Raw genomic sequence first — 27,379 nt, 5'->3', positions numbered from 1 at the left:
ATAATAAATATATGTCTGTAGACCTAAGACCCAGTGTTGGAGAATCACTTAAATTTCTGTGCCTGTCATATCACTGAGAGAATGAAATCTGACATATTCCCGACGCGTGCACTGAATACACCTCAATATTAGATTCACAGAACCCAGTGTATCGGCCTCGTCAGTTAAGCTGTGGTTGCTGGATGGACTGGCTCCTACCTGACCGTGTTGGCCACACAAAAACAATGAAGCAGCACCAAGCAGGTTAATCAAAAGAGAAATGGGCAATGTCATTATCTACAAGGCAGTTCTCAGGGCTTCATTTTGGTAGCCACAGAATACTAACGTGACCTGTGGACGGGATTCTGTGAATCGTTCGCATCAACTCTGCTCAATAAGTCTTTTTGAAACCGATGGGCAAGTATATATTGCTATACTTTAATTGTTCTGTATAAGGATGTGCAGCCCGCTGCATTTTCATATACATTTGGCCACCAGAATTCTTTGTTTTGAATGAGGCTGTGTGGATGATGTTTCAAGTATATGAATATTAGGTCTCTACAGAAAGCTGGATGTCAGCTTCTTGCACCCCTATGAATATAACTTGGGTTAGGGTTAAAGGGAATCTGACATCAGTTTTGTGCCACCTAACCCGAGACCAACATAACGTAGAGACAGAAATCCTGATTCCAGCGATATGTCACCTGCATGGCTGCTTAGTGTAGTTTTGATAAACTCACTATTTAATCACCAGTAGATTATCATTACAGGGCTAGTTGTCCTGCTGCCAGGTAGTCCAGCATATTCATGAGCTCTGTATAACTGCTAGACCTGCAGCAGAGAAAATATTGATTTTATCAAAATCACAGCAAACAGCTCAGTAAGTGACACATCCCTGGAATCAGGGTCTCTACATTATGCTGCTCTGAGATGGGGTAGCAAAAACCTGGTGACAGATTTAATATATAACATATAATGTGGGACACTAAACACTTTTAGAGCTTCAGTGTTAATAAAATTAATGTTTTGATGTCCTCTTGTATGTTTCAGCCTCAGGATTGTCTTCTTCCCCATCCACTCCCACACAAGTGACCAAGCAGCCCAACTTTCCTCTGGAATCCTACAAACATGAGCCAGAACGGCTGGAGGCCCGGCTCCGCTCCTTTTCCTCTCCACCAGACACGGGACAGAGATTTTCTATATCACATCTACCAATAACTGTGACTAAATCTTCTCTGGCATCTTCAATGCTTAGCGCTACCTCAAAAACAGTAAGTAACCTTTATAACATGGTGCCCATTGTGTTTATCTAGTAACAGTAAGGCTGAGACCGCACTTTGCGTTTCCACTTGCGTTTCAGGTGCTTTTTAGGTCCGTTTTTAGAAGCACCATTTTCATGCCAAAAGGCATGCGTTTTGATTTTCCAGCAAAGTCAATGGAAAATGGTGATTTTCAGACCGCACTTTGCGTTTCTAAACGCTGCGTTTAATTTGCATATTTTGTGGCAAAAAACATGCGTTCAAAGAAGCATGTCAATAGTTTTTGCCATTTTGGGTGCGTTTTGGTAACATTGAAGTCAATGAGAAATGGCAAAAACCAAGATTCCTTCAAATTCTTGCGTTTTACCTGCTTTTTCAGTGCAGAAAACATGCGTTTTGGACATCAAAGTAATGATTTGATATGTCCCTTTACACACACACACATAATCCGACAATTAAATTTAAGAAAAATATTAATTTATTGCTATTTTAGCGATAAAAGGTATATTACCGCTATAATTTAATGAAATATATGTATTTTCATTATTTTTCCCATTAATATAGATATGATCCTTTTTTTTCTCTTTTTTCATTATGTTTGACTGTTTAAACTTTATTTAGCAGTGTCTTTATGTTCAAAACGCATCTGTCAAAACGCAGGTGAAAAAGCATGTAAAAAGCGCTGAAAACGCATCAAAAAAGCGGTAAATACGCATGCGTTTTCAGCGCTAAAGTTCGGAAAAAGGCAACTTTTGTCAAATCAATTAAGGCAAAAACGTGCGTTTAGTAATGCAAGTAGGTGAACGCAAAGTGCGGTCTCAGCCTTATAGTACACATAATTAGCCCAACATTTTAGCCTCATGCACATGATCATCCAACTCAGATCTGTAATAGGTCACCCATAGTCTTCTAAGGGATCTTAACATTCATTCATGGGCCATGATTTTACGTAGAGGTTTACAATTTGTAAAAAAAAAAAACCCCTATTTGTTGCCCATAGCAACCAGTCACAGCTCTGTTTTCATTTTTCAGTTTTTGGTGCAACTTTGTGGTCACAAAGAAGCACCCAAATGCATGCATTTCCTTCCCCCAGCAAAGTCTTTGAGATTTCTATTTTGCTGTCCACACAGTACATCATTTTTTCGCTGCTTTTTTGAAGATGTAGCATGTCAATTCCTTTTTCGTTTTGTCACTGCGTTTCTCACTGGTGATGGGAGGACTGGCAGGTCAATCCCCCGCTGACTCGGGGATTGATCCCTGGTATCTGGCCAGATGCCATTCCCCATATAAAGTCTATGGGGACCAGAATACGGCGCAAAGGGGTAGGAGCAAGCGCTTCATACTTGTCACCTGAGTGACTGGAAAGGGTATGTCACTGGAGTGACAGGAAAAGGGGGTTTGACTGGAAGGGAGACCCTACGCTGACCCTCATACTAAGAGTACGTAGGCTTTCCCTCAACCCAGGGGTACGCTTAAAGGTAGCGAGACCTGGGACTCCAACTTCTCCCTATCTTCTGTCCTTGTCCCTGATGGTAAGACCCCCCCCTCTACAACCCACCACCCGGGGGGAAGGGCAAGGACAGAACTGACCGACAGGGGTACAAACAAAACTCACTCACACCTAATACCAACAATAGGGAACAATAAAAAGTGTACAGGAACGGTAAACACAGAAAGGAGAAAGAAACAAAACAAGCTACCCTCACACACACCAGCGTAAGAGATGACAGCAGCAGCAGGAGAAAGCACCTCATCGCAGCTCCAGGCCTGGCTCCAGACTGAACTGAACAACCAGCACCCTTTGCAGTGAGCAGAGGGTTTTTATCAAGGCTGGAAGTGGTCATCAGAGAAATCAACTGGTTAAAGTTAATGAGCTTGCTGCCAGCAAGGAAAACTGACATTAACTCTGCGACTGCCAAAAGAAAAGCATACTTTTAATATGTAAGGCCTCTGATGATAAAAGAGACCCTGAGCCTGTCACTAACCTCACCAAGAAACAACTGTGACACATACTTACCGAGTCACCAGCACAGCTGTCACACTGCTCTCGCAGCCGCTAATTCACTTCCTGGGCTGCTCATTACCTTCATTGAATATGCTCTGCTTCCCCCGCCCACTGGCATCTGTGATTGGTTGCAGTCAGACACCCCCCCATGCTGAGTGACAACGTGTCTGACGCTTCCAATTATAGACGGCGGTGGGCAGGTCTATATTGTGCAGTAAAATAAATAAATTAAAAAAATTGGCGTAGGATCCCCCTGTGATGATTATGATAATCAGCACAGAAAGAGCCACAGCTACAGGCTGCAGCCCCTAGCCATGCGCTTATCTTGGCTGGGTATGAAAATAGGAGGAACCACATGTGGCGCTTTTTTTTAAAAAAATATTTAAATAAATAATTTTAAGAAACGGCGTGCGGTCCCCCCAATTTTGATACCCAGCCAAGGTGAAGCCCAATAGCTGGGGGCTCATATTCTCAGGTTGGGGAGACTCATGGTTATTAGCCACCTCCCAGCCTAAAAATATGAGCCTACAGCCACCCGGAATTGCTGCATCCTTTAGAAAAGACAGTCCCAGCACTTTACAAGGCTCTTCCCAATTGCCCTGGTGCCCTGGGTAATAAGAAATTAATGGCAGCCCACCGCCGCCACTAAGCCCTGGATTAGTAATGGCAGGCATCCCTGAGATTCCCCATTACTAATCTGTAAGTGAAAGTAAATAAACATAAACACCCAGAAAATCCTTTGAAATATAAGACAAAAAAAGCACCCTCTTTTACCACTTTATTAACCCACAAAACACTCCTGGAGGTCTTTTATTTCAAATAAAGGATTTTTTGGGTGTTTCTGTTTATTTACGTTCACTTACAGATTAGTGATGGGGGGGTCTGTGTGCTTAGGGTCATTGTCTTGCTATTTTATCTATCTATCCAGTGTCGGACTGGCTACCGGAGGAATCTCCAGTAATACCAGGCCTGGCCACGGTTACCTGCACTGAACTCTGGAGCTCTCACCTGAGCTCCGGAGTGCAGCCTAGGCTGAACTCGGGGTTTGCAGGACTGAACCGCGAACGGCGAGTGATTGAATCCCCAGTGATTGCGGTTCAGTTCATGACAGCTGCAGAAAGGCCAGGCTGTAATCTGGAGGTCAGGTGACAGCCCTGTCTGCAGCTGTCATGAACTGAACCGCAATCGCCGGGGAATCAATCACTCGGCGCTCGCGGTTCAGTTCAGGCTGCACTCCAGAGCTCAGGTGAGAGCTCCACAGTTCAGTGCAGGTAACCGCAGCCAGGCCTGGTATTACTGGAGGTTCCTCCGGTAGCTGGTCCAACGCTCGCTCTATCTATCCATCCATTTATTGTAGCTATCAATTATCCCATCATATTTTGTTTCTCCTTTAAAAAACGCATTAACTAAAACAGGGCAAAAATGCACCAAAATGCATGTATTCTTTCATGCATTTTTAGGGCCACAGGTTGTGTTTTTGTGATCACAGAATAAAAAGAAGCACTAAGGCCCGTTTCACACGTCAGTGAAAAACACTGACGTTCTTCACTGATGTGTAAAACACGCACATGTCCCTCCGTGTTCCGTGATTCACGGCACACGTGGGTTGTCCATGTTCAATTCGTGATCCGTGATTGCATATGGACATTACTCACCTGCCTTCACTGCTGCTGTCCATGGTGCTGAAGTCTCTGGCTCTGCAGCGTCCGCCCACCGCTCTCAGCATCTACTTCCTGGTCGGCAGTTCCTGCTTTCATGAATATTCATGAGCCAGGCAGGAGCTGCCGAAAGCAGAGGCTGCACAGCGAATCGCAGGCAAGGTAAGTTGAAAATGTTTAATATTTAATATGTCCGTGATTTTCTTGTACGTGTTTCACTGATCACACACGGATCACACCATAGTGTGGTCCGTGGGTCATCAGTGATGCCAGAAAAAAACTGACATGTCTCTGTGCAGAATCACGGCCAAGGGTGCACGCTGCACGGAGACACGTTCAGTGAAAAATCACTGATGTGTGAGCAGACCCATTGATTAGAATGGGTCTGCGTATGTCAGTGATTCTGGTACGTATAAAAAAAATGCACAAACGTACCAGAATCACTGACGTGTGAAAGGGGCCTTAGATGCAGCGTGCGGACATAGCCGGGAGACAGTTCATACATATGGACAATCGTGCTATAAACCATCTGTAGACATTTACTATATTGGTCTATGCAATGAAGATAGAAAAGGGATTGAACAGTTTATCTTCATTTTAACGATATATTGTGGACATGATTCTGCTGCACTTACATATAATGATAAGCCCACGTGCACATGTTGAGTATTCGGTGAGTTTTTTACCTCAGTATTTGGAAGCCAAAACCAGGGGGTGGGTGATAAATACAGCAGTGGAGCTCGTGTTTCTATTACACTTTTCCTCTGATTGTTCCACTCTTGCTTTTGCCTTACAAATACTGAGGTAAAAACTGACTAAATACTGAACGTGTGGACGTGGCCTTACAGAGGTACTTTTTGTTGTGATACTGCGGAGGCTAAGTGCGGCCCTTCAAAGTGCAAGTGCAGAGCCCCTTTCCCACCACCAGGTGGTGCTCTTTGTAATTGTCAGTGAGGAGCTCGTGCTCCATAAATAAATAATAAGGCATATGTGACGCTTTTTAGGAATTTTTCTTAGAATAGCAATTGTATTAATGGAATGCTCTCTGCAGCTATTTCTGCGATCATCTTTTCTTATTTGCTGATTTGCCTCCTTTAAGCATTAAGTTCATTTTTAATTTATATATTTATTTACTAAATTCGATAAATGTCTGTCTGCGACTCTTAAAATTCATGCACACAAGGCATAAAGTGATCAGCTTCTTAGGTCTGTAATCTGACTGGACAGTTTTAAAAGTGGCCATAGATATGCCAACAATTTAGCCAGGCTGACGGCTAGAGAATGACATGGTAGCCATAATCAGATGGCAGTGAGAGAATGATAGGAGTCGTAGTCTGATATCTGATCACTTCATATGTTTGTTGCTGCACTCCGCAGTAATAGATGAGGGTCCTATCAACCCCTTTAACCCTCTACTCTTCTGTCCTATAATATACAGTTCCCACAAGCCGCCCTTTTATCACAACACAGTCATGGTGCCGACAGAACAGCTGCACCTGTTACTCTGCCCCACCATTACCATGCAACCCTGGGGTGATGATGGATTGCTTTGGAAGCTGAGGCCTAACAAAGCCTCCTAGATTTGCCTATTAGGCTACTTTCACACTTGCGTTCAGCGCAGTCCGTCACTATGGAGAATAGCGCAGTCTGTTAAAGCACTGCACTATTCCCCATAGACTTGTATGGACGACGCACTGTAACGCAAGTGTCAGCGTTGCATCCGCTGGACGACGCAGCATCGTTATTTTGACGCTGCGCCGGGCGGATGGAACGCTGCATGTAACTTTTTTTGAGCAGCGGAAACCTTTCTTTTTCACTGCTCATGCTCTTTTTTTTTTTTTTTAAAATCACAAACTTTATTTTATTTCTCGGTGGCCGAACGTTCAGCTGAGCGCTCGGCCGCCGGCATGTCAGGGCACTCAGCTGAGCGCTCTGCCGCCGGCATGTCAGGGCACTCAGCTGAGCGCTCGGCCGCCGGCATGTCAGGGCACTCAGCTGAGCGCTCGGCCGCCGGCATGTCAGGGCACTCAGCTGAGCGCTCGGCCGCCGGCATGTCAGGGCACTCAGCTGATCGCCTGGCCGCCGGCATGTGAGAGCGCTCGGCCGCCGGCTATTAAGAGCGATCAGCTGATCATTCACAATAGTCGGCTGCCGGTACTGTAAAGAAGAAAAGAAAAAAAAAATAACGCTTTCCGTTATTTTGTACGATCCGTAGCATTGCGTTGTGCCACTATATGCAACGCATCCGTTGCATCCGTCACACAAAGCAATGCTACGGAAGCCGTCCAACGCAAGTGTGAAACTAGCCTTAGACCCCAATAAACACCTTGTTACCTTTTTATTTTGGCCAAATTTACAAAACAATATAATTGTTTTTAATAATAACATATTGAACACATTATTTATCCAATTCTTGTCCATGAAAAATATTTTGTGGAAAAGTATTGTTTTTAATGGAAATTTTTTTAAGGCAATATTTTGGTATTGCATTATACCAGCAAGTATAATGCAATACCAAAATATTATACCATGTAATATTAACGTTATACCAGCAATGTGTCTTGGAGCGCGCCGAGGATCACATCTCAATACAAGTCTATGAGAGGCTTGTTCTGCCAACGTTCTTGCTCTCAGACTTGTATTGGGAGCTTGTGATGTAACTTCTGACTTCCAGCCAGTCAGACGTTACAGGCACAAGATGGTGCAGCAGGATCGGAACGAGTCTGTAAAAGGTGAAGCTGCCGGAAGATGAGTATATGACAAGGGGCAGGGGACATACATTTAAAGCACCACTCCTGCTTTGAAAAAGAATACGGGGGCGAGGACCCTGCACCAATTGTTTATTTATTGTAATACCACGATACTATCGGTAGATGCTAGAGTGTACCGCTCCTTCCAGATATAACATTATTTCAATACACCCACTATCACATGATAGGGGCATGTTCTAAATCCCATCCGTTTCCAGCCAGAATAAGGCTATGTGCCCACGCTACAGGATTTATCGCGGATTTGACGCGGATTTTGACGCGGATTTAGCGCGGATTTGCCGAAAATCTGCAGCACAGCTACTCCCCAGCCATTTCAATGGCATTTTGGAAATGCTGTGCCCATGCTGCGGATTTTTCCGCTGCGGATTTTGCCGCGGATTTTGATGCGGAACAAACTGCAGCATGTCAATTGTTTGGTGCAGTTTTGGTGCGGATTTTCTGTTTTGAATGGGGGAAAAAAAAAAATGAAATCCGCATCAAAATCCGCGGCAAATCCGCGGCAAATCCGCGGGTGCGGATTTGCCGCGAAAGTTGCGGATTTTCAGGCAAAAAAATCCGCATGGACATTCTAGCGTGGGCACATAGCCTAAACATTCTTTTTCTAAGTGTACATAGGCATGAGTTGTTTATAATAGAATCGGGGGTCTGGTGGTGAGACCCCCAGATAGGGTAGTGCAGTGGGTGGACGAGAGGAAAAAGCGCGACACCCACCAACCAGGTGAGTCACCCTCACTAACCTGCAATGAGCCCATACATTCTATGCTCACAGTAGATGCTAGAGTGTATGGGCTCATTCAGCTACACTGCTTTCTCCGCCCACTGGCCGTCCTGGCGCCTGTGATTGGATGCAGTCAGCTGACATGCTGCGACTCAGGGTGGGGGCACGTCTGACTGCGCGTCTTAGGGTATGTGCGCACCAGGCGTTTTTGCCGCGTTTTTAGCGGCGTTTTTTACCGCGTTTTTGTGCTGAAAACGCAGTGACATTGCTTCCCCAGCAGTGTCAATGGGTTTTCATAAGTGCTGTCCGCACACAGCGTTTTTTTTAGCTGCGTTTTTGTGGTGACCACAAAAATGCAGCATGTCAATTATTTCTGCGTTTTCCACTGCGTTTTTCACTCATTGAATTCAATGAGATGTTAAAAACGCAATGAAAAACGCATATAGCCGCGTTTCTATGACTAAAAACGCAGCTATAAACGCAAGGGGTGGGTACTACAGTGACGTGTACAGGAAGAGGATTCCTTCTGTTGGTAAACACAGAAGCGTGAATCCTCCCGGTACCGTCACCGCTGCCTCCACCTCCCATCCTGTGCATGTCAGCTCCATGCGGCGCCATGTCTGGGCGGGAGGTGGAGGCAGCGGCGAAAACCAAAGTGAACAGTAGAAAAAAAAAATGTCATATATACTCACCTGTCTGCAGGGTCCCGGTGCCATGCCCGCTCCCATCTCCTCCCGGTACCGCCGCTCTGGCTGTGTGCAGTCTCCCCGGGGCAGGACCTTGCTTGCAGGACCTGGCGGTGGATCACCTGATGCAGTCACCTGACGCATCAGCTGATCGTAGTCTCGCCGGCTTTTTCGCGCCCGGCCGGCTATCAGATGATCCTGCCGTCAGGGGACTTCATCAGCTGATTACCGGCAGCTCCTGCAGCGATCGGACGGGATCAGACTCCGCTGCAGGAGCTGCCGGTAATCAGCACAGCACATAAGTGAGTATTATTTTTTTTTTTTGCACCAATGCATCTGCTGATTGTATAACCGGCTTTTAACCGGCTTTTATACAATCAGCTGATGTGTGATGTGATTCAGGCACTTGATCCTGACACATCATCTGATCGCTTTGCCTTCCAGCAAACCGATCAGATGATATTGGATCCGGATTGGACGGCGCGGGACCCTGACCCAGGATTACTGCGGAGGGGGGTTTATTTCAATAAAGATGGAGTCACTAATTGTGTTGTGTTTTATTTCTAATAAAAATATTTTTCTGTGTTGTTGTTTTTTTTTTTTTTATCATTACTAGAAATTCATGGTGGCCATGTCTAATATTGGCGTGACACCATGAATTTCGGGCTTAGGGCTAGCTGATAATATACAGCTAGCCCTAACTCCATTATTACCTAGCTAGCCACCCGGCTTCAGGGCAGCTGGAAGAGTTGGATACAGCGCCAGAAGATGGCGCTTCTATGAAAGCGCCATTTTCTGGGGTGGCTGCGGACTGCAATTCACAGTGGGGGTGCCCAGAAAGCTTGGGCACCCTGTACTGTGGATTCCAATCCCCAGCTGCCTAGTTGTAACCGGCTGGACTCAAAAATTAGGCGAAGCCCACGTCATTTTTTTTTTTTTTAATTATTTCATGAAATTCATGAAATAATTAAAAAAAAAGGGCTTCTCTATATTTTTGGTTCCCAGCCGGGTACAAATAGGCAGCTGGGGGTTGGGGGCAGCCCGTACCTGCCTGCTGTACCCGGCTAGCATACAAAAATATGGCGAAGCCCATGTCATATTTTTTTTTCTTTTTGGGCAAAAAACTGCATACAGTCCTGGATGGAGGATGCTGAGCCTTGTAATTCTGCAGCTGCTGTCTGCTCTCCTGCATACACTAGTGAATGGAGGATGCTGAGCCTTGTAGTTCTGCAGCTGCTGTCTGCTCTCCTGCCTGCATACAATGAACATTTTGAAGAAGGAAATGACATCAGACCTTTTTTTTTTTTCATCAACAATCTTTAATGGCATTGTGCACTGATTAAAAACGCAGTGAGCAAAAACGCAGCAAAAAACGCACCAAATCGCGGCAAAACGCATGCGTTTTTGCCGCGTTTTTTAGCCGCGGGTGCGTTTTTTGAGACAAAAACGCACATAAAAACGCAGCGTGAAAAAAACGCCTAGTGCGCACATACCAGAGTCCGCCCATCTATACGTATCTTGGGAATAACTTATCTTGGCATTTGAAGGGAACCTGTCAAGGGTGGCATTGTTTCCCCAGACTAGTCGGCCTTTCCATGTTATCACGCACCTGTGGTCATGATAACATGATTTCCATGAGCTACAATTTTAAAACTTTTAATTATTATGTCCTTAAACCAGAGAGTTTTGTCACACAAAATAACATTTCCTACATGTCTACTTTACATCAGCATCAGTTTTGAAACATCTTTTTTTTTGTTAGGAAGTTAGAAGGGTTAAAAGATTAACAACAATTTCTCCTTATTCCAACAAAATTTACAAAACCATTATTTGGGGGACCACATCACATTTGAAATGACTTTGAGAGGCCGAGGTGACAGAAAATACCCAAAAGTGACACCATTCTAAAAGCAGCACCCCTCAAAGAAGTGAAAATGAAAATGTTAGTTTTTCCCCACAAAAAATATTGGTTTAGCGTTAAATTTTGCATTTTCATAAGGGTAACAGGAGAAAAAAGACCATACAATTTGTCAGTACACGCTGCACCCCATCTTGACAGAAAAAAACCCCAGAAATTTAGACATTTTTGCAATATCATTAAACAAGAAAAGCTGAAATATCACATGGTCATAAGTATTCAGACCCTTTGCTCGGAGACTCATATGTAAGTCACATGCTGTCCTTTTCCTTGTGATCCTCCTTGAGATGGTTCTACTCCTTCATTGGAGACCAGCTGTGTTTTATTAAATTGATAGGACTTGATTTGGAAAGGCGCACACCTGTCTATATAAGACCTCACAGCTCACAGTGCATGTCAGACCAAATGAGAATCATGAGGTCAAAAAAACTGCCCAAGGAGCTCAGAGACAGAATTGTGGCAAGGCACAGATCTGGCCAAGGTTACAAAAGAATTTCTGCAGTACTCAAGGTTCCTAAGAGCACAGTGGCCTCCATAATCCTTAAATAGAAGAAGTTTGGGACCACCAGAACTCTTCCTAGACCTGGCCGTCCAGCCAAAATGAGCAATCGTGGGAGAAGAGCCTTGGTGAGAGAGGTAAAGAAGAACCAAAGGATCACTGTGGCTGAGCTCCAGAGATGCAGTAGGGAGATGGGAGAAAGTTCCACCAAGTCAACTATCACTGCAGCTCTCCACCAGTCGGGCCTTTATGGCAGAGTGGCTCAACGGAAGCCTCTCCTCAGTGCAAGGCATATGAAAGCCCGCATAGAGTTTGCAAAAAAACACATGAAGGACTCCCAGACTATGAGAAATAAGATTCTCTGGTCTGATGAGATGAAGATAGAACTTTTTGGTGATAATTCTAAGTGATATCTGTGGAGAAAACCAGGCACTGCTCATCACCTGCCCAATACAATCCCAACAGTGAAACATGGTGGTGTCAGCATCATGCTATGGGGGTGTTTTTCAGCTGCAGGGACAGGACGACTGGTTGTAATTGAAAGAAAGATGAATGCGGCCAAGTACAGAGATATCCTGGAAAAAAACCTCTTCCAGATTGCTCTGGACCTCAGACTTGGCCGCAGGTTCACCTTCCAACTAGACAATGACTCTAAGCACCCAGCCAAAGTAACAAAGGAGTGGCTTCAGAACAACTCTGTGACCATTCTTGACTGTCCCAGTCAGAGCCCTGACCTAAACCCAATTGAGCATCTCTGGAGAGACCTGAAAATGGCTGTCCACCAACGTTCACCATCCAACCTGACGGAACTGGAGAGGATCTGCAAAGAAGAATGGCAGAGGATCCCCAAATCCAGGTGTGAAAAACTTGTTGCATCATCCCCAAGAAGACTCATGGCTGTACTAGCTCAAAAGGTGCTTCTATTCAATACTGAGCAAAGGGTCTGAATACTTATGACCATGTGATATTTCAGTTTTCCTTGTTTAATAAATGTGCAAAAATTTCTACATTTGTGTAAATTAATGAGAAAAAAATGAACTTTTTTGAAATTACCAAATGGCTGCAATGAAAAACAGTGAAAAATTTAAAGGGGTCTGAATACTTTCTGTACCCACTTTACATTTCTTTTAAACTTTTTAGTCCGCCCATGGGACTTTAACTTTTATTCGTCTGATCGATGCATTGCAGTACACATAAATTGCAATGCATTAGACCTCTTCAGAGTAAAGGGGAAGAAGGGGTTAATCCCGCGCAATCCACCAAATAAGAAGTAGAAATGTTGATAAATAAATCACTCTTTTATTCCATAGGTCTACGCGTTTCAAGGTATAAAAACCTCTTCCTCAGGACCAGAATATCAACAAACGATTGTTGATATTCTGGTCCTGAGGAAGAGGTTTTTATACCTTGAAACGCATAGACCTATGGAATAAAAGAGTGATTTATTTATCAACATTTCTACTTCTTAGGCCGGCTTCTAACTTGCGAGATTCTCGCAGTAGTGCAATGCGAGAAATTCTCGCATTGCACTCGGACACATGTTATTCAATGATTCAGCTCTCATCTGCGATTTTTTTTCTCAGTCCAAATCGGACTGAGCAAAAAATCGCAGCAGGCTGCTTTTTGTAGAATTTCTTGCACGAGTCTCTCCAATACAACTCTATGGGAGCGTGAAAAAAATGCACGTCACACGGACCGGCACTCACACCATCCTAGTGACATTCGTTTTTCTAAATACATTAATCGCATGTTTCTCAAAACACTGGAAATGAGTGAGGTCTCACAATGTCGGTCAACCATAGAGATTGACAGACATTGTGAGACCTCACTTCCAGTGTTTTGAGAAACATGCGATTAATGTCAGTCGGCCTCTCCCTCTTGGTCTCTATTCTCTCTTTGTCAGTCGGTCTGTTGGTCGGTCTCTCTCTCTGTCCATGTCAGTCGGCCTCCCCCCCCCCATACTCGCCGATCCCCGATCACCAGCGCAGCACTGCATGGAGGTCACACTGCTCCGGCGGCTTCTTCTCTTTTGAAAAAGCCGGCCGCTCATTATTCAATCTCGTATTCCCTGCTTTCCCCACCCACCGGCGCCTATGTTTGGTTGCAGTTAGACACGCCCCCACAATGAGTGACAGCTGTCTCACTGCAACCAATCACAGCTGCCGGTGGGCAAGTCTATATCATGCAGTTAAAAAAAATAAATAAATAATATAAAAAAACGGCGTGCGGTCCCCCCAATTTTAATACCAGCCAGGGTAAAGCCACACGGCTGCAGGCTGGTATTCTCAGGATGGATCAATATAAGCCAGCAGCGGCTCGGAATAGCCGCATCCATGAGATGCGACAGTCCCGGGACTGTACCCGGCCATCCCGAATTGTCCTGGAGCGTTGGCAATCGAGGTAATAAGGTGTTAATGGCAGCAGCCCATAGCTACCACTAAGTCCTAGATTAATCATGGCAGGCGTCTCCCCGACATACCTTCCATGATTAACCTGTAAGATTAAGTAAATGAAGACATACACCAAAAAATCCTTTATTTGAAATAAATACCAAAAAAAAACCAAACCTCTTTTACCACTTTATTCAAGTCCCCAAATACCCTTCCATGTCCGACGTAATCCACAGAGGTCCCTCGACGCTGTCAGCTCTGCTACATCGGAAGCTGACAGAGAGCGGTCACAGACCACGACCGCTCTCTGTGAGCTCCCCGCAGCGACTGAAGTGAGTCGCGCTATCAGTGATGACGTCACTCAGGTTACCCGCGGCCACAGATCTCAGAGGGAGGACTTCTGCTGTGGCTGCGGTTAACCTCTGTGATGGCACCACTGATAGTGCGGCTCACTGCGGTCACTCAGGGGATTTACGGTCACCGGTGAGACCTTCACTGGTGACCGAAAATCAGGCCATGCCACATAGACAGAGCCACAGGATGACAATGAAGTCGGGTGACGTTCATCCGACTTCATTCTGATCGTGCGGCTCTGTCTGTGGCTGCTGTCAGTGGCCATTCAGCTCTGCTACATGGCTCTGGCTGTGGCTGCTGTCAGTGGCCATTCAGCTCTGCTACATGGCTCTGTCTGTGTCTGCTGTCAGCGGCTATTCGGCTCTGCTACATGGCTCTGTCTGTGGCTGCTGTCAGCGGCTATTCAGCTCTACTACATGGCTCTGGCTGCTGTCAGCGGCTATTCAGCTCTGCTACATGGCTCTGGCTGTGGCTGCTGTCAGCGGCTATTCAGCTCTACTACATGGCTCTGGCTCTGGCTGCTGTCAGCGGCTATTCAGCTCTACTACATGGCTCTGGCTCTGGCTGCTGTCAGCGGCTATTCGGCTCTGCTACATGGCTCTGGCTGTGGCTGCTGTCAGCGGCTATTCAGCTCTACTACATGGCTCTGGCTCTGGCTGCTGTCAGCGGCTATTCAGCTCTGCTACATGGCTCTGGCTGCTGTCAGCGGCTATTCAGCTCTGCTACATGGCTCTGGCTGTGGCTGCTGTCTGCGGCTATTCAGCTCTGCTACATGGCTCTGGCTCTGGCTGCTGTCAGCGGCTATTCAGCTCTGCTACATGGCTCTGGCTGTGGCTGCTGTCAGCGGCTATTCAGCTCTACTACATGGCTCTGGCTCTGGCTGCTGTCAGCGGCTATTCAGCTCTACTACATGGCTCTGGCTCTGGCTGCTGTCAGCGGCTATTCGGCTCTGCTACATGGCTCTGGCTGTGGCTGCTGTCAGCGGCTATTCAGCTCTACTACATGGCTCTGGCTCTGGCTGCTGTCAGCGGCTATTCAGCTCTGCTACATGGCTCTGGCTGCTGTCAGCGGCTATTCAGCTCTGCTACATGGCTCTGGCTGTGGCTGCTGTCAGCGGCCATGTAGCAGAGCTCTGGCAGATGACAGCTGCTGAGAAAAAAAAGGAACACACATGCATTACACACGCTATGCAAGTCATTACAGTAACTAATTAAAAAAAAAAGCATCTCACTTGCATTGCACACTGACCTAACGTGAACTAAAATCGGCCGAGTTTTTATCAGGCAAGTCGGACCGATTTTACACGCATAGGTGTGTTTCCAGCCTTATTTGGTGGATTGCGCGGGATTAACCCCTTCTTCCCCTTTACTCTGAAGACTTCTGCACGTGGGGCCGCGGCAGCCACCATTATCTCATGCTATCTGTGGTGGTTGTGACCCTTCACAACCTCATTTGGTGAGTGTATTTTACTATATACTAACCTGTTGCTTATCTGGTAAAACCCTATCAGCGCTTCTGTTTTCTAGCTTTTATTAATGCATTAGACCTGTCAGTGTGATACTAGCAGAATGCCTTTTAGACCATGCTCCTGGAGTGGTTAAACAGGCAACTGTCGCTGACAGATCAAGAGGTCATTATTTGACCTTCTGCTGTCATGGAAAAAAATGAGTCAAAGGGGTCTCAATCGGGTGAGAGTTGTCCACCCCCTCTCTCAAGCTCCTATATGTGTGATTGCAGCATTTAGGCTGGAGTCACACTTGCGAGTGAGTAGCGCGAGTCTTGCATCGGCATCACCCAACACGGCTGCACCCTCTCAGGACAGGAGCGTCTCAGCTGCATAGAAATACATGCAGCCGACCTGCTCCTGTCAGGAGAGTGTGCAGCCGTGCCGGGTGATGCCGATGCAAGACTCACACGAGTCACTCGCAAGTGTCACTCTGGCCTTAGAGGTTGAAACAGCCAGGGGCGGTGCCTGGCTATTACTTAAAGCACCACTCCAGCGTTTTTTTTTCAGTGCTGGAGTGGTGCTTTAAATCTTAGGCTGTGTGTGCACGCTGCATTTTTTTCATGCGTATACACAGCGTTTTAAACTGCAGCGTAAAAGCATGCGTTCTGCGTCCCCAGCAAAGTCTATGAGAATTAATTTAGCAAATTCCGTGCGCATGTTGCGTTTTGGATGCCAAATTTTTTACAAAATCGGTGTTCAAAAAAGCAACATATCACTTCTTTTGTGTGTTTTGATGCGTTTCCCACTCTATGGCAGAGCAAGCATCCAGAACTCATGAATTCTGCATCCACAATGCTTGCAAAACGCAGCTTTTTGGCAGAGTTTTGAAACGCACATGCAGTGACAAAATGCTGCAGAATATTTGTCACGGCAGAACGCAACGTGCGCACATAGCCTAAGTCTCCTGCACCCCGTCCTGTACTCACCTTCTGGTGTCGTCATCCTTTATCGACACCGCTTTGGTCTCAAGGCGCCATCTCGTGTCCGTAACTTCTGACTGACCGAAAGTCAGAAGTTACATCACAAGATACCAATGCAACTCTATGAGAGCCAGAATGAGGCTCTCATAGACTTGTACTAAGTTTTGATCTCCGGCATGTGCCGTGACAAATTGGAGCCACCGTCAGGCTTCAAATTGCCAAGAACAATCAGAGTGAAGAAGATGAAGGCGGGTATAATACAAGGGTCAGGGGACTTTAGCTTTAAAGCATCACTCCAGCGGGAAAAGAAAAAACAGCTGGAGTGCCAAGCTCCCAGCGGCAATCCCACATGCACAGCTCCTGTGCCCGCACGATCGCCAAGATCAGGAACACACCTCAATATAGGACGTACTGGCATCTCCATTGTCGGGCAAGGGTTACATGTATGTAATTGAGGGTTAAAATATTTTTTTCAATTAGATTTCATTACTAATGTTCTGCCATTACTACAGTATTGCTGGCTGCAGAATGAGTTAACTGGGGATCTGTCAGAGAGCCCATTCTAATGGTGAGACAGGAGAGACGTCACTTTGATCTGTTTGTGATCTCTCAGCTGATTTATCACCCCAGATCACATGGAGGGTGAACGTGTCAGGGAGCAGGACAGGCTGCAGGGGAGAAACATTTCATGAAACCGAATTGCAAAAAAATTTAAGGAAAAAAATGTCCCCCAAAGATATTTCTATATTTCTAGGGGGGGGGGGGGGGGTTAAGGTGCACTCATTGTCCGCACACTGCAGAAAACCTGTGTTGCAGGCTTTACCGCAGTGTGTGAACCCGGCTTACACCAGCCCTAGGAGCTCCGGATAACGCACAGCAGTACCTGACTACAGCCGCATGCAGGTAGCGGCGTGCTGCGTCTTTCTCCCGCACACGTGTGTACACTGACAGCTCACACCGGGAGATCCAGGGCGCAGCCTCAGAAGGCCTCACACAGAGAATGACCCCACCAGGTCCCCATAGTGACAGCCGCCGCCGGCTCTTGTTTGTGCGCTGCAAAAAAGGGGCGGAGCGGCGTGTACATCTCCCATTCATTGGTCAACGCAGATTATTCCCCGAACCAATCACAGTTCTAGTTTCTTGATGGCCCAATAGGCGTCAGCGGGGGAATAAGAGTCTCCGCCCCCGTGCAGACAGGGCTGTCCCAGTGCTGTGTGTGGAGGAGACTAGGTCTGCCGCCGCCGCCGCTGCTTCTCCCTCCTCCCCCCTCCCCCCTGTATGACTGCTCATCCCCTCTCTCTGCCTTCTCCCCATACAGGCTCAAGGCACCATTGAAGGCATGCTGGAGAAACTGGAGCTAGAAGATGAAGGTAGGAGCCTCCCACCATTCCTGCTCCGTGCACTGCATGCAGCTGCTGCCATCACCGGCGCCCAGCCTGATGGATCTGCTGGGTCCATGTCCTGTTTGGCAGGAGGCCCCGTCTGCAGTGAGGGCTGCCCACCTGTGTGTGAGGGGCCCTGAAATGTGTGTGTGTGTGTGTGTGTGTGTATATATATATATATATATATATATATATATATATAAGGGGGCCTGGAGCACGCGTGTGTATGTATGTGAGGGAGACCTGGTGTGTGTGTGTGTGTGTGTGTGTGTGTCTCTGTCTGTGGGGGGGGACCTGGAGCATGCATGTGTATGTATGGGGGAGGCCTGGAATGCGTATGTATGTGAGGGGGGTGCCTTGTGTGTGTGTGTGTGTGTGTGTGTGTGTGTGTGTCTGTCTGTCTGTGGGGGGGACATGAAGCATGCGTGTGTATGTAAGGGGGAGGCCTGGAACACGTATGTATGTGAGGGGGGGGGGGGCGCCTGGAGTGTGTGTGTATGTGAGGGGGGTGCCGTGTGTGTACATATGTTTGTATATATGAGGGGGGCCTGGTGTGTGTGTGTGTGTGTGTGTGTGTGTGTGTGTACGTACGTGAGGGGGCCAGGAGCACGCGTGGGTATGTATGTGAGGGGGACCTGGAGAGTGCGTGTGTGTGTGTACATGTGAGGGGGGCCTGGTGTGTGTGTGTGTGTGTGTGTGTGTGTGTGTGTGTGTGTGTGCGCGCGCGCCCTGGATCCTGTCCAGCCACGGTGCCCCACATAAGTCTTGTGCTTGGCTGTTCCTGGCCACTGTGATGGGAGTGATCATCTCCTGCCTCCCAGGTCGAGTCCTCCTCAGTGGTGGACAGTAGCCGATCCCTCACCCGAGTGTACCCCAGTCTCCGGCTTGGAGAAATTGTCCCCATTAATCATACTGATGGGATAACTGAGTTTATGGTTAAACCTTTAAAGACTGAACATACATGTTATGACAGTGCTGCAGTAAAGGCTCCCACAGGGATGCCACGCTGCGCTCCAGTGACAGCTCAGCTCCTCCTCTAATCATTTGTTTAACCCTTTGATTATGTGCTCTGTATGGGCCTGCTTTCGATCAGTTCATCAGGGGTTGAAGTTAGGAGCCCAGAGCTGCTGGAACATTACGGCTGAGATTTGATGGCTCACTTTTTGCCCACGAGACACGAGCAATGATTGAAGAATGACGACTCTACAACACAGCGTAATGGAACCTAATGTAGTTGTCAGGACCTGCAAGATGCAGCAGACGGCAGGTTGGGCTTTTTGGGACGGTGCTGCAGCTTGCTGGTCACAATTCTTCCACATTCACTCTTATGAGAGGATGTAGCCCCGGGCGAAATCCTGGCCAATCATCCTCTTCCCAAACTCCTCCATATGTGGTGGATAGAAGAGGGAGATAAGTGGTGATCAGACAGACATATCGCTCCTTATCGCTGCGGCCTGATAAAGATCTCACAGGTTAACGTCCATTCAGCGGTTTCCTGCACACGAGACTGTGTGGCTCCTGTGAGAAGCAGGGCTAGCTCACACAATCATCTAGTGGTCCTATTTTCACTTGCCGGCCCCAGTGCAGGTCACGTGGACTGAACTAACTGCATCATGAGAAATTGGGTGAGGATAGCCGGCTGTAATAACTACAAGAGAATCCGGCCAGTGTACGGCTGTGTGCATTAGTCCTTAGTGTAATTTGTTGACATAATTAAAGGGACTGATACTAAAAGGGGTTTTCCACCTTCAGCAAAAATTGTCCCCCTAAATGCTTTAAAATATCAAAGGAAACAGGTACTCGTCCTGGGTCCAGCGCCGGTTCCTCACTGCTGCAGTGATGTGATGTCGACAGGCTGCAGTGGTGATGTGCGATATCACCAACCTTAGTGAGTCTACTTCAGCAGAGCTGCTGTGCTCAGTGATTGGCGGCAGTGCTGCGCACAATCCATATAATGTCACTCTTACAACAAAATCCTGAGTCCTGAGCATCAATGGGAAGCCGGCAGTGGATCCATGGCACACGGGTGTCTTCTCTGGTATTTGAGTGTTTGGCGTTCGCTTTCCTGAAAGTTGAAATTGGCGAATACCATGTTTCCCCTGAAAGGAAGACCTACTCCGAAATTGAGCCCTAGCATAATTATTGCAGTCTGCTTAAAATATAAGCCCTAGTTTGTCAGGGCTGAAGTTAGGGGGAGTCAAATTGCACAATTTCTCTGGGCTCCCACTCTCTTGGGGAGCCCAGTAGTTATATTCCAAGGTTAAGATTGTTTTAACAACCTTTGATGACTTCAGTCATGTGACCAAAGGTCTCTTAATTGCAGGAGTCTAAAATAACTGGACAGGCTGGTATGCAGGACTGACATTAGGGGAAAGGGAGAGCAAACTGGTCTGTTTCACAGGGCCCCATTCTCCTAGGGGCCCCGGCATTTGTATCCTGATAACACTGCTTCAAATAAGCCCTAGCCCATCTTTCAGACCAAAAGAAGAATATAAGACCCTGTCTTATTTTCAGGGACACACTGTAACTGCCAATCCCTGGCCTTAGCCATATTGTACTCTGGTATGGCACAAGACGCCAGTGATTGGCTGCAGGACTGTACTTGATGTCAGTGTGAAGACCAGCAGGGACCACCGGTGTGTCAGAGATAAAGCTGAACGTGAATGTTGGATAATGTTTTTGTTTGATTCCATTTCTTGCTGTTGTGCAAATGCTGGAAATCCCTTTTGGATTTAATACAAATTGAGCCAAATTTGTTGTACAATCTTGGTTGTGAATAATCTCCCTTCACACACAGAGTTAAGCACGACGCGGGCTCTGCTACATCTGTATTTGCTGTCACTCTTCAGTAGACAAGAGTGTGAAGTGAACGTCCCGGCACCATGACAGACGTCAGACATTCCTGTGCAGAGTCCTGCGGGCTGGATGACATGACGGTTTGTTTCATCCGGCGCTCTCCTGTATGGCACTGCTCGGGCAGGGCTATGAGGAATGATCATGTCTGCCCGTCCTGCTGAGTGCACGCCGCAGCCTACAGCTATGGGGCCGCTCCTCTACACTGCAGCCCGAGCCGACGTGATCACCAGCCGGAGGTCTCCATCACTCCAACTGGGCACAGGGTGACAAAGGAAAACCACAGACATGTCACCGCGGTTTATCTTCATGATGCACCCTGCGTATTAGATGTAACGCCCTCCTGTCACTCCTCCGTTTTATCATCACATATTTTATACACCAGGGGGATGCCCGTATGTGTGTCCATGGGTAATCTGAAGTCATACGGACTGGGGGCTGCTGCTAACACATTTAGGGCCATCATGGGCCCTATATCACATTTTCCATTATTATTTGGCCTCTAAGCTATAAATCTGGCTGCGGCAGTACTAGTAGTGCTGGACAACTGCTCGCGGTGCAACTCCCCAATGTGTCATTAAGGGAATCTCCATATTGGGGGGGGGGGGGGGACGTCAAACTTCTTATTCTTATTTGGTTACTTTTCTATGGGGTGGACATGTCTTGGATGTGGGCGGTCGAGGCAGAGAGCTGTGTGCTTGCAATATATCTCTGAGCTTCGCCTCCGTCTGTTGCTGCGCTATTCTGTTACCCGTCTGTATTTTCCTGCAGTGATGCCAGGTGGCGGCCCCCTCCGAGCTCCTGGATATAATGCAGCATTTGTAGTTTTGATCCCTTTTTTTTTTTTTCTTTTTTTCTCCTGACGTTTTCAGGAAACTCTTAAGGTATGTGAGATGGATTTTTTTTTTTTCTTTTCATTTTTATGGGCAGTGAAAATCAACATATAGTATACGGTAATATATTTTTCTTTTCTTCCTTGAAGCATCCTTTTGATTTTTGTAAATGTTCCAATTTTTAGATGTTTTTTCACTGATCTATGTTCTTGATTTCAAAAGGGAAGATGCAATTATGTAAGCTAATATTAATCAAAGAGCTATACTCTGTGGGAAAAGCCCTTTAAATGTTAAATCGCCTGTTCTTGTACAGTCATTGTGCTGACAGTCCCCTGAAAGACCCCTACAGTTCTGTTTCCCAGACCCTACATCCTCCCTGGTTGTTGTGATTTTGAGTCCTAATTAAATAAATGTACTGAGCCCCTTGAGTGGGAAAGGCGTTTTTTTTTGTTTTTTTTTTTTTGTTTTTCTTTCCTCCAACCCCCCCCCCCCCCCCCCTACCACCGCCCCCTCAGACAACCACTTTGATGAGATCAATTGGAGGATAAACCACAGGGATAATCTGGAAATGGACTCGAACTTTGACAGCAATAACTTGATAAATAAATAATCTTGATACAATAAGTTCTCCAGCTTTAGGCTATGTTCGCACGTTGCGTTTTTTACCGCGTTTCTGCAGCGTTTTTGGCAGCAGCGTTTTTGTGCCAAAACGCATGTGTTTTTGTTTTCCAGCAAAGTCTATGGGAAAAGCAGAATTCCTGTCTGCACTTTGCTTTTTTTTCTGCAGCGTTTAATTTGCATATTTGTGGTCAAAAACCATGCTGAAAAAGAAGCAGCATGTCAGTTGTTTTTGCCATTTCTGCAGCGTTTCCTTAACATTGGAGTCAATGAGAAATGGCAAAAAGCAACCAAAATCACAATTCCTGCGTTTTTCATGCTTTTTACCTGCTTTTTCACTGCGTTTTTGGCTCCAAAAACGCATGCTTTTCTGGGGAAATATTAATGGGTTCTAATGTTCCTTTACACACACAATAACCGAAAATTTAAATGTAAAAAAATAATAAACTTTAGCTATTTTTCTGTAAAAATGTGCATAACCACTATTATTACATTTAAATTGATAATTTCCCATTTAATTTTATTAAAAGTTAATTTTATAATTTTTTTTCTTTTTTTCAATCTTTTTGACTATTTCAACTTTATTTCTCAGTGTCTTGATCTCAAAAACGCATCTGCAGAAACGCATGTGAAAACGCAGGTAAAAAGCGGTAAAAACGCATGCGTTTTTAGCGCTAAAAAATGGTCAAAAGCCATTTGGTCAAAAACCAAGGGAAGGAAAACGTGCAGAATAAACTGCAGGTACACCGACGCAACGTGCGGACATAGCCTTACAGGACGGCTACATTCTGCATTTTCCTTGTTGTTTCCTTACTGCAACTGCTGTGAAATCATGGCAAAATGCAGTGGGTTTGTCTCCTTTTTATGCCCCTGAGAAGCGGTATGGTCCTTGCAGCTTTGGGCATTTTCCTGTAGGAGCAAGAAAGAATGGCATCTGCGCTGTTGTCTTAGGCTATATGCACACGATCAGGACCTGCTGTGTCCTGGATGCAGTGTGTCCGTCCTCTCCTGCGGGGCCATGAGTCTCCTCTGCAGGAGACAGCAGCTGCTCATGCCCACGATCCGGTTCGGGCAGATGCGGACTTTCTCTCTGTTCTCCCTGCGGAGGACACGTGTGGCTCCACAGTAAAGAATTGACATGTTGGCGGCTCGGAGATCTGCACTGCATGTCAGTTTACACTGGGCCGTACACGCACAGTGGGCATGAGACTTCTAGAAATCCCATCCACTGTGCTTGTACCGTACAATGCAGCATTTTGGATGCAGCTGAAACACACTGCATCCAAAAGGCTGTGACCCCTGATTGTGGGCACGGGCCGTTAGTGATGTCTTGTGTTCATAGCCTTTAAAAGGTTCTTCTGGTTTCAGAAAACCCTTGTATCATAGTTGCAATTTGTATTAATAATTGCTGTAATCGCCCAGCCAAGTCTCTGCCATTGCTCCTGTGTCTGCTCTTTGCACCCCTGACTGCACATTAAAAGCACTGCAGTCAATCAATTGGCTGCAATGCAGTGGACATGATATCTGCAGGACAAATGCAGCTGGACCCCCGGGGTGGATGAGTAAAGCAGGCTTTTTATTTATCACACACAAAAACACACAGCAGCTTGAGAGCAGGGGACTTATGAAACCAGAAAACCACCTAAGCTATGTTCACACTGGGTGTTTTTGCAGTGTTTTTTTAGCTGCAGATTTGCCTTGGTTTTATACAAATTCATGCTAATAAAACACTGCTTTTTACAGTCCCAGCAAAGTCTATGAGATCTATGCACACACAAACATGTCAGGATTTTTTCCTGACTGTTTTGTGAACCACCTCCGGTTTTGCTGCGTTCTGAAAAGAATGAACATGTCAGTTCTTTTCAGTGCTTTTGCTATGGTTTTCGCCCTAGTGACAGGTGGACTCACAGATACCCTGAGTCCACCTGTCACTAGATACCTTGGATCAATTCCAGGTATTGGGCCAGCACTTAAATGGTGCTGGGGACAGGGGGATTGGAGCAGGTGCGATATATTTACCGAATCCCCAGCTCACGTGGCTCCTTCAGTTCCCCGCGCTCATTCCATATTCACTGCTTTCATCTGTGATTGGCTGCATTCAGACGCGCCCCCAGCATCTGACTGCAACCAATCACAGACCTGGTCTGCGGGTCTATACAGAGAATGATTGAGCCACAGGTTCAGCGGTGACCTCACTCAGGCTATTTACAGTCAGGGGTATCACTAACTGACCGGGAATCACCCGTGTGATGTGAATGACCGAGTGAAATGACTGCTGATATCTGCTCATTCATTGTTTAGAGCTCACAGCGGGCAGTCCTGTTCTATGGCTGCTCGCTGCGATCTTCAGATGTAGCAGAGCTGAATCGCCGTGGGACCTCGTGTGGATTACGTCGGAAGTGTATGGGTGATTATGGGGTTAATAAAGTGGTGAAATGGGGGGGATTTTTGTATTTTATTTCAAATAAAGCATTTTTTTGGTGTTTATTTTTCTTATCACTTATTACAGATTGGTGATGGGTGTCTCAGACGCCTGCCATTACCAATCTAGGGCTTAGTCACAGCTCTAAGCTGTGATTAACCCCTTATTACCCCGATTGCCACCGCACCAGGGCAATTAGGGAAGAGCCGGGTAAAGTGCTGGAATTGTCGCATCTAATGGACGCGACAATCCTGGGTAGCCGCAGGCTGATATTTTTAGGCTGGGTGTCTCCAGCCTGAGAATACCAGCCCCCAGCTGTGGGCTTTATCTTGGCTGGGTATCTAAATCTGCGGGGACCGCACACTGTATTAATTTAATTTATTTATTTAAATTATAAAAAACAAACAAACAGCATAGGGTCCCTCTTATTTTGATACCCAGCCAAGATAAGCACACAGCTGGGGGCTGCAGCCTGTGGCTTTAGGCTTTATCTATGCTGGGTAGCATAATATGGGGGGGACCCTTACTTCATTTTTATTTTTTTTTTTTACTGTCCGATAGACCCACAGACTCCAGCAGAGGGAGAAGCAGTGAATATACATGAGGCTAATTAGCGGCAGCGGAAGTAGGCGGGGCCGCGGTAGCAGGTACGATAATCCTAGAATGTATTGGCTCCTTCCAGGTTAGTGGCTGTCTGGGTTAGTGGGAGTGACCGGCTTGGTTAGTGATCTTGGCGATTGTTTTCTCCCTGCCTTTATAATCATGCTCCGCCCCCTGCCCCTTGTGTGATAAGGGCCTGTTGAAGACATCATACCTGGAAGGAGCCCATACACTGTAGCATGTACTCAAGACTGGTAAGTACAGCGTGCTTGCTGTTAAATTTTTTTATTTTTTTTTTAACCAGAGTGCAGATTCCAGGTCAATCTTGGCCCGGCCCAGCACTCAGGTACTCTTGAGCCCCTGCTGGTCTTGACAGTACATAGAAAAAAAAATTTAAAAAAAAAGCCACCAAAAGCGCAGATGACTCCCAGGAGACATCCTGCCACGAGACATGGTTTTGGTCAGGAAAAAAACGCTGCAAAAACGTCCTGTGTGAACATAGCCTTAAGCTAGACTCGCCAGATCTTGTGTTTTCCCTTGCGTAAGGGAAGGGACCAACAGTCCCACAATTTTAACAGAAAAAATTAACACTTTCTGCATTGTAATAAATTGGGGAAGGTGCATAGAGGAGCATGAATGTGTCTAGTTACCACCAGGAATAGCCGCACCGATCACCAGAAGGATCCGGCAGACGCCCCGGCGCTCGCGTTCTCCTTGTTTACTCAGATTTTCCATCTTTAATCTTGGAGGAGAGCAGCACTCGGATGATATTTCTCGCCCTCAACGTTTTAGCAACTGACGTAAAAGGTTTTGCTAAACTGCATTTACCGTTCAAGACTTCTAGATCTCCTTTTCTGCCGGACGCCCCCAAGATGAGTCCGAATACAGGGATTCCTTTACAGCTCTGGGTGCACAGTGCAGATTATACTAGATTCAGATCCGTGGAGCGCGCAGAGAATAATCTGTGAATCGCTGAGTAAGGTAAAAATGCAGACTTATTTACTGACCTGTCAATATATATAAATCCTGTGCAGGACATAATAGGCACGTATATAGTATGTGTTTATGTGGAATCAATACTATAGGAGAGGCTGCAGTAGAAATCCCCATAGATCCTGCACATAACTGCTCACGGTGGACACGGCCTGTTTAATTTATTAGCTATGAATGACAAATGCTGAAGCATGAGGATCTTGAAACATTGTGACAACACTCCAGCTAATGGCTACTGGAGTATTATTAGCAGTGTATAGCGGTGGATGCCTCGGGGCAGTGCTTCGTCTGAGTCTCCACAATTAATAGATATATGCAATGTAAGAGTACTTTGACACTTCCGTTTTTTTTTTTTGTTTTTTTTTTTTTTTTTGGCGCAATCCGCTGTCTTGGGAATCAGCAGAATCCGATGATGACGGATTGTGTCAAAAGTACCTCCATTGCTTCCGTTGGACGACGCCAAGCAGAAGCAACGCTGATTGTAACGTTATTTGCTTGCGTCAAAATTACGACGACCAGCGGATTCCGTTGCTTCCGTTTAAAATTTATAATGGCTCCCTATGGTAGCGGATTCCGTTGCAAAGTGCTTTACAACGGAATCCGCTGCTGGGTTCCACTAATTTCTACTGAGCATGCCCAGAATGAAAAAAATGGAAAAAAAAAAACCCAACACACAAAAATAGAGCCAACGCATTCCGTTAGACGGACACCAAACGGATGCAACGGGTCCGTTATTTCACAGGAATCAGCTAATTAATTCCTATGAAATAATGGATCCGTTGCATCCGTTGACACCACAAAAATAACGGATGCGTCAAAACACATGAGATGAGGATCATATGGGGAATGCCTTTGGGTATAGGCTTAGGCTGTTTTTGAATGCAGAATACAAAACTGCACGCACGACTGAACATATGAACAGCAATGAGGGTTTACAATAGGATTTTTTTTTTTTTTTTAAAAAAACAACAAACCATGTATCTTTTTGAAACTGACCTGCCCTTAAACCCCCAC

The 27,379-nt window shown here is 46.2% G+C and overlaps 1 protein-coding gene across 2 annotated transcripts in view; it reads left to right on the top strand.

Moving 5' to 3' along the window:
* PRKAG2 (protein kinase AMP-activated non-catalytic subunit gamma 2) overlaps nucleotides 1–27,379 on the top strand; it is a 479,771-nt gene that overhangs the window by 389,026 nt on the left and 63,366 nt on the right. For both annotated transcript variants that reach the window (XM_075315421.1, XM_075315422.1), the window contains 2 exons: nucleotides 1,030–1,250; nucleotides 17,983–18,034. In XM_075315421.1, the coding sequence (XP_075171536.1) occupies nucleotides 1,030–1,250; nucleotides 17,983–18,034 (273 nt within the window). The remainder of the gene's footprint in view (nucleotides 1–1,029; nucleotides 1,251–17,982; nucleotides 18,035–27,379) is intronic.

This window comes from Anomaloglossus baeobatrachus, chromosome 6, assembly GCF_048569485.1.
Source record: "Anomaloglossus baeobatrachus isolate aAnoBae1 chromosome 6, aAnoBae1.hap1, whole genome shotgun sequence".
NCBI lineage: Eukaryota > Metazoa > Chordata > Amphibia > Anura > Aromobatidae > Anomaloglossus > Anomaloglossus baeobatrachus.
The sequence above is the reverse complement of the archived record's forward strand: the minus strand, read 5'-3'. Positions and strand labels throughout refer to the sequence as shown.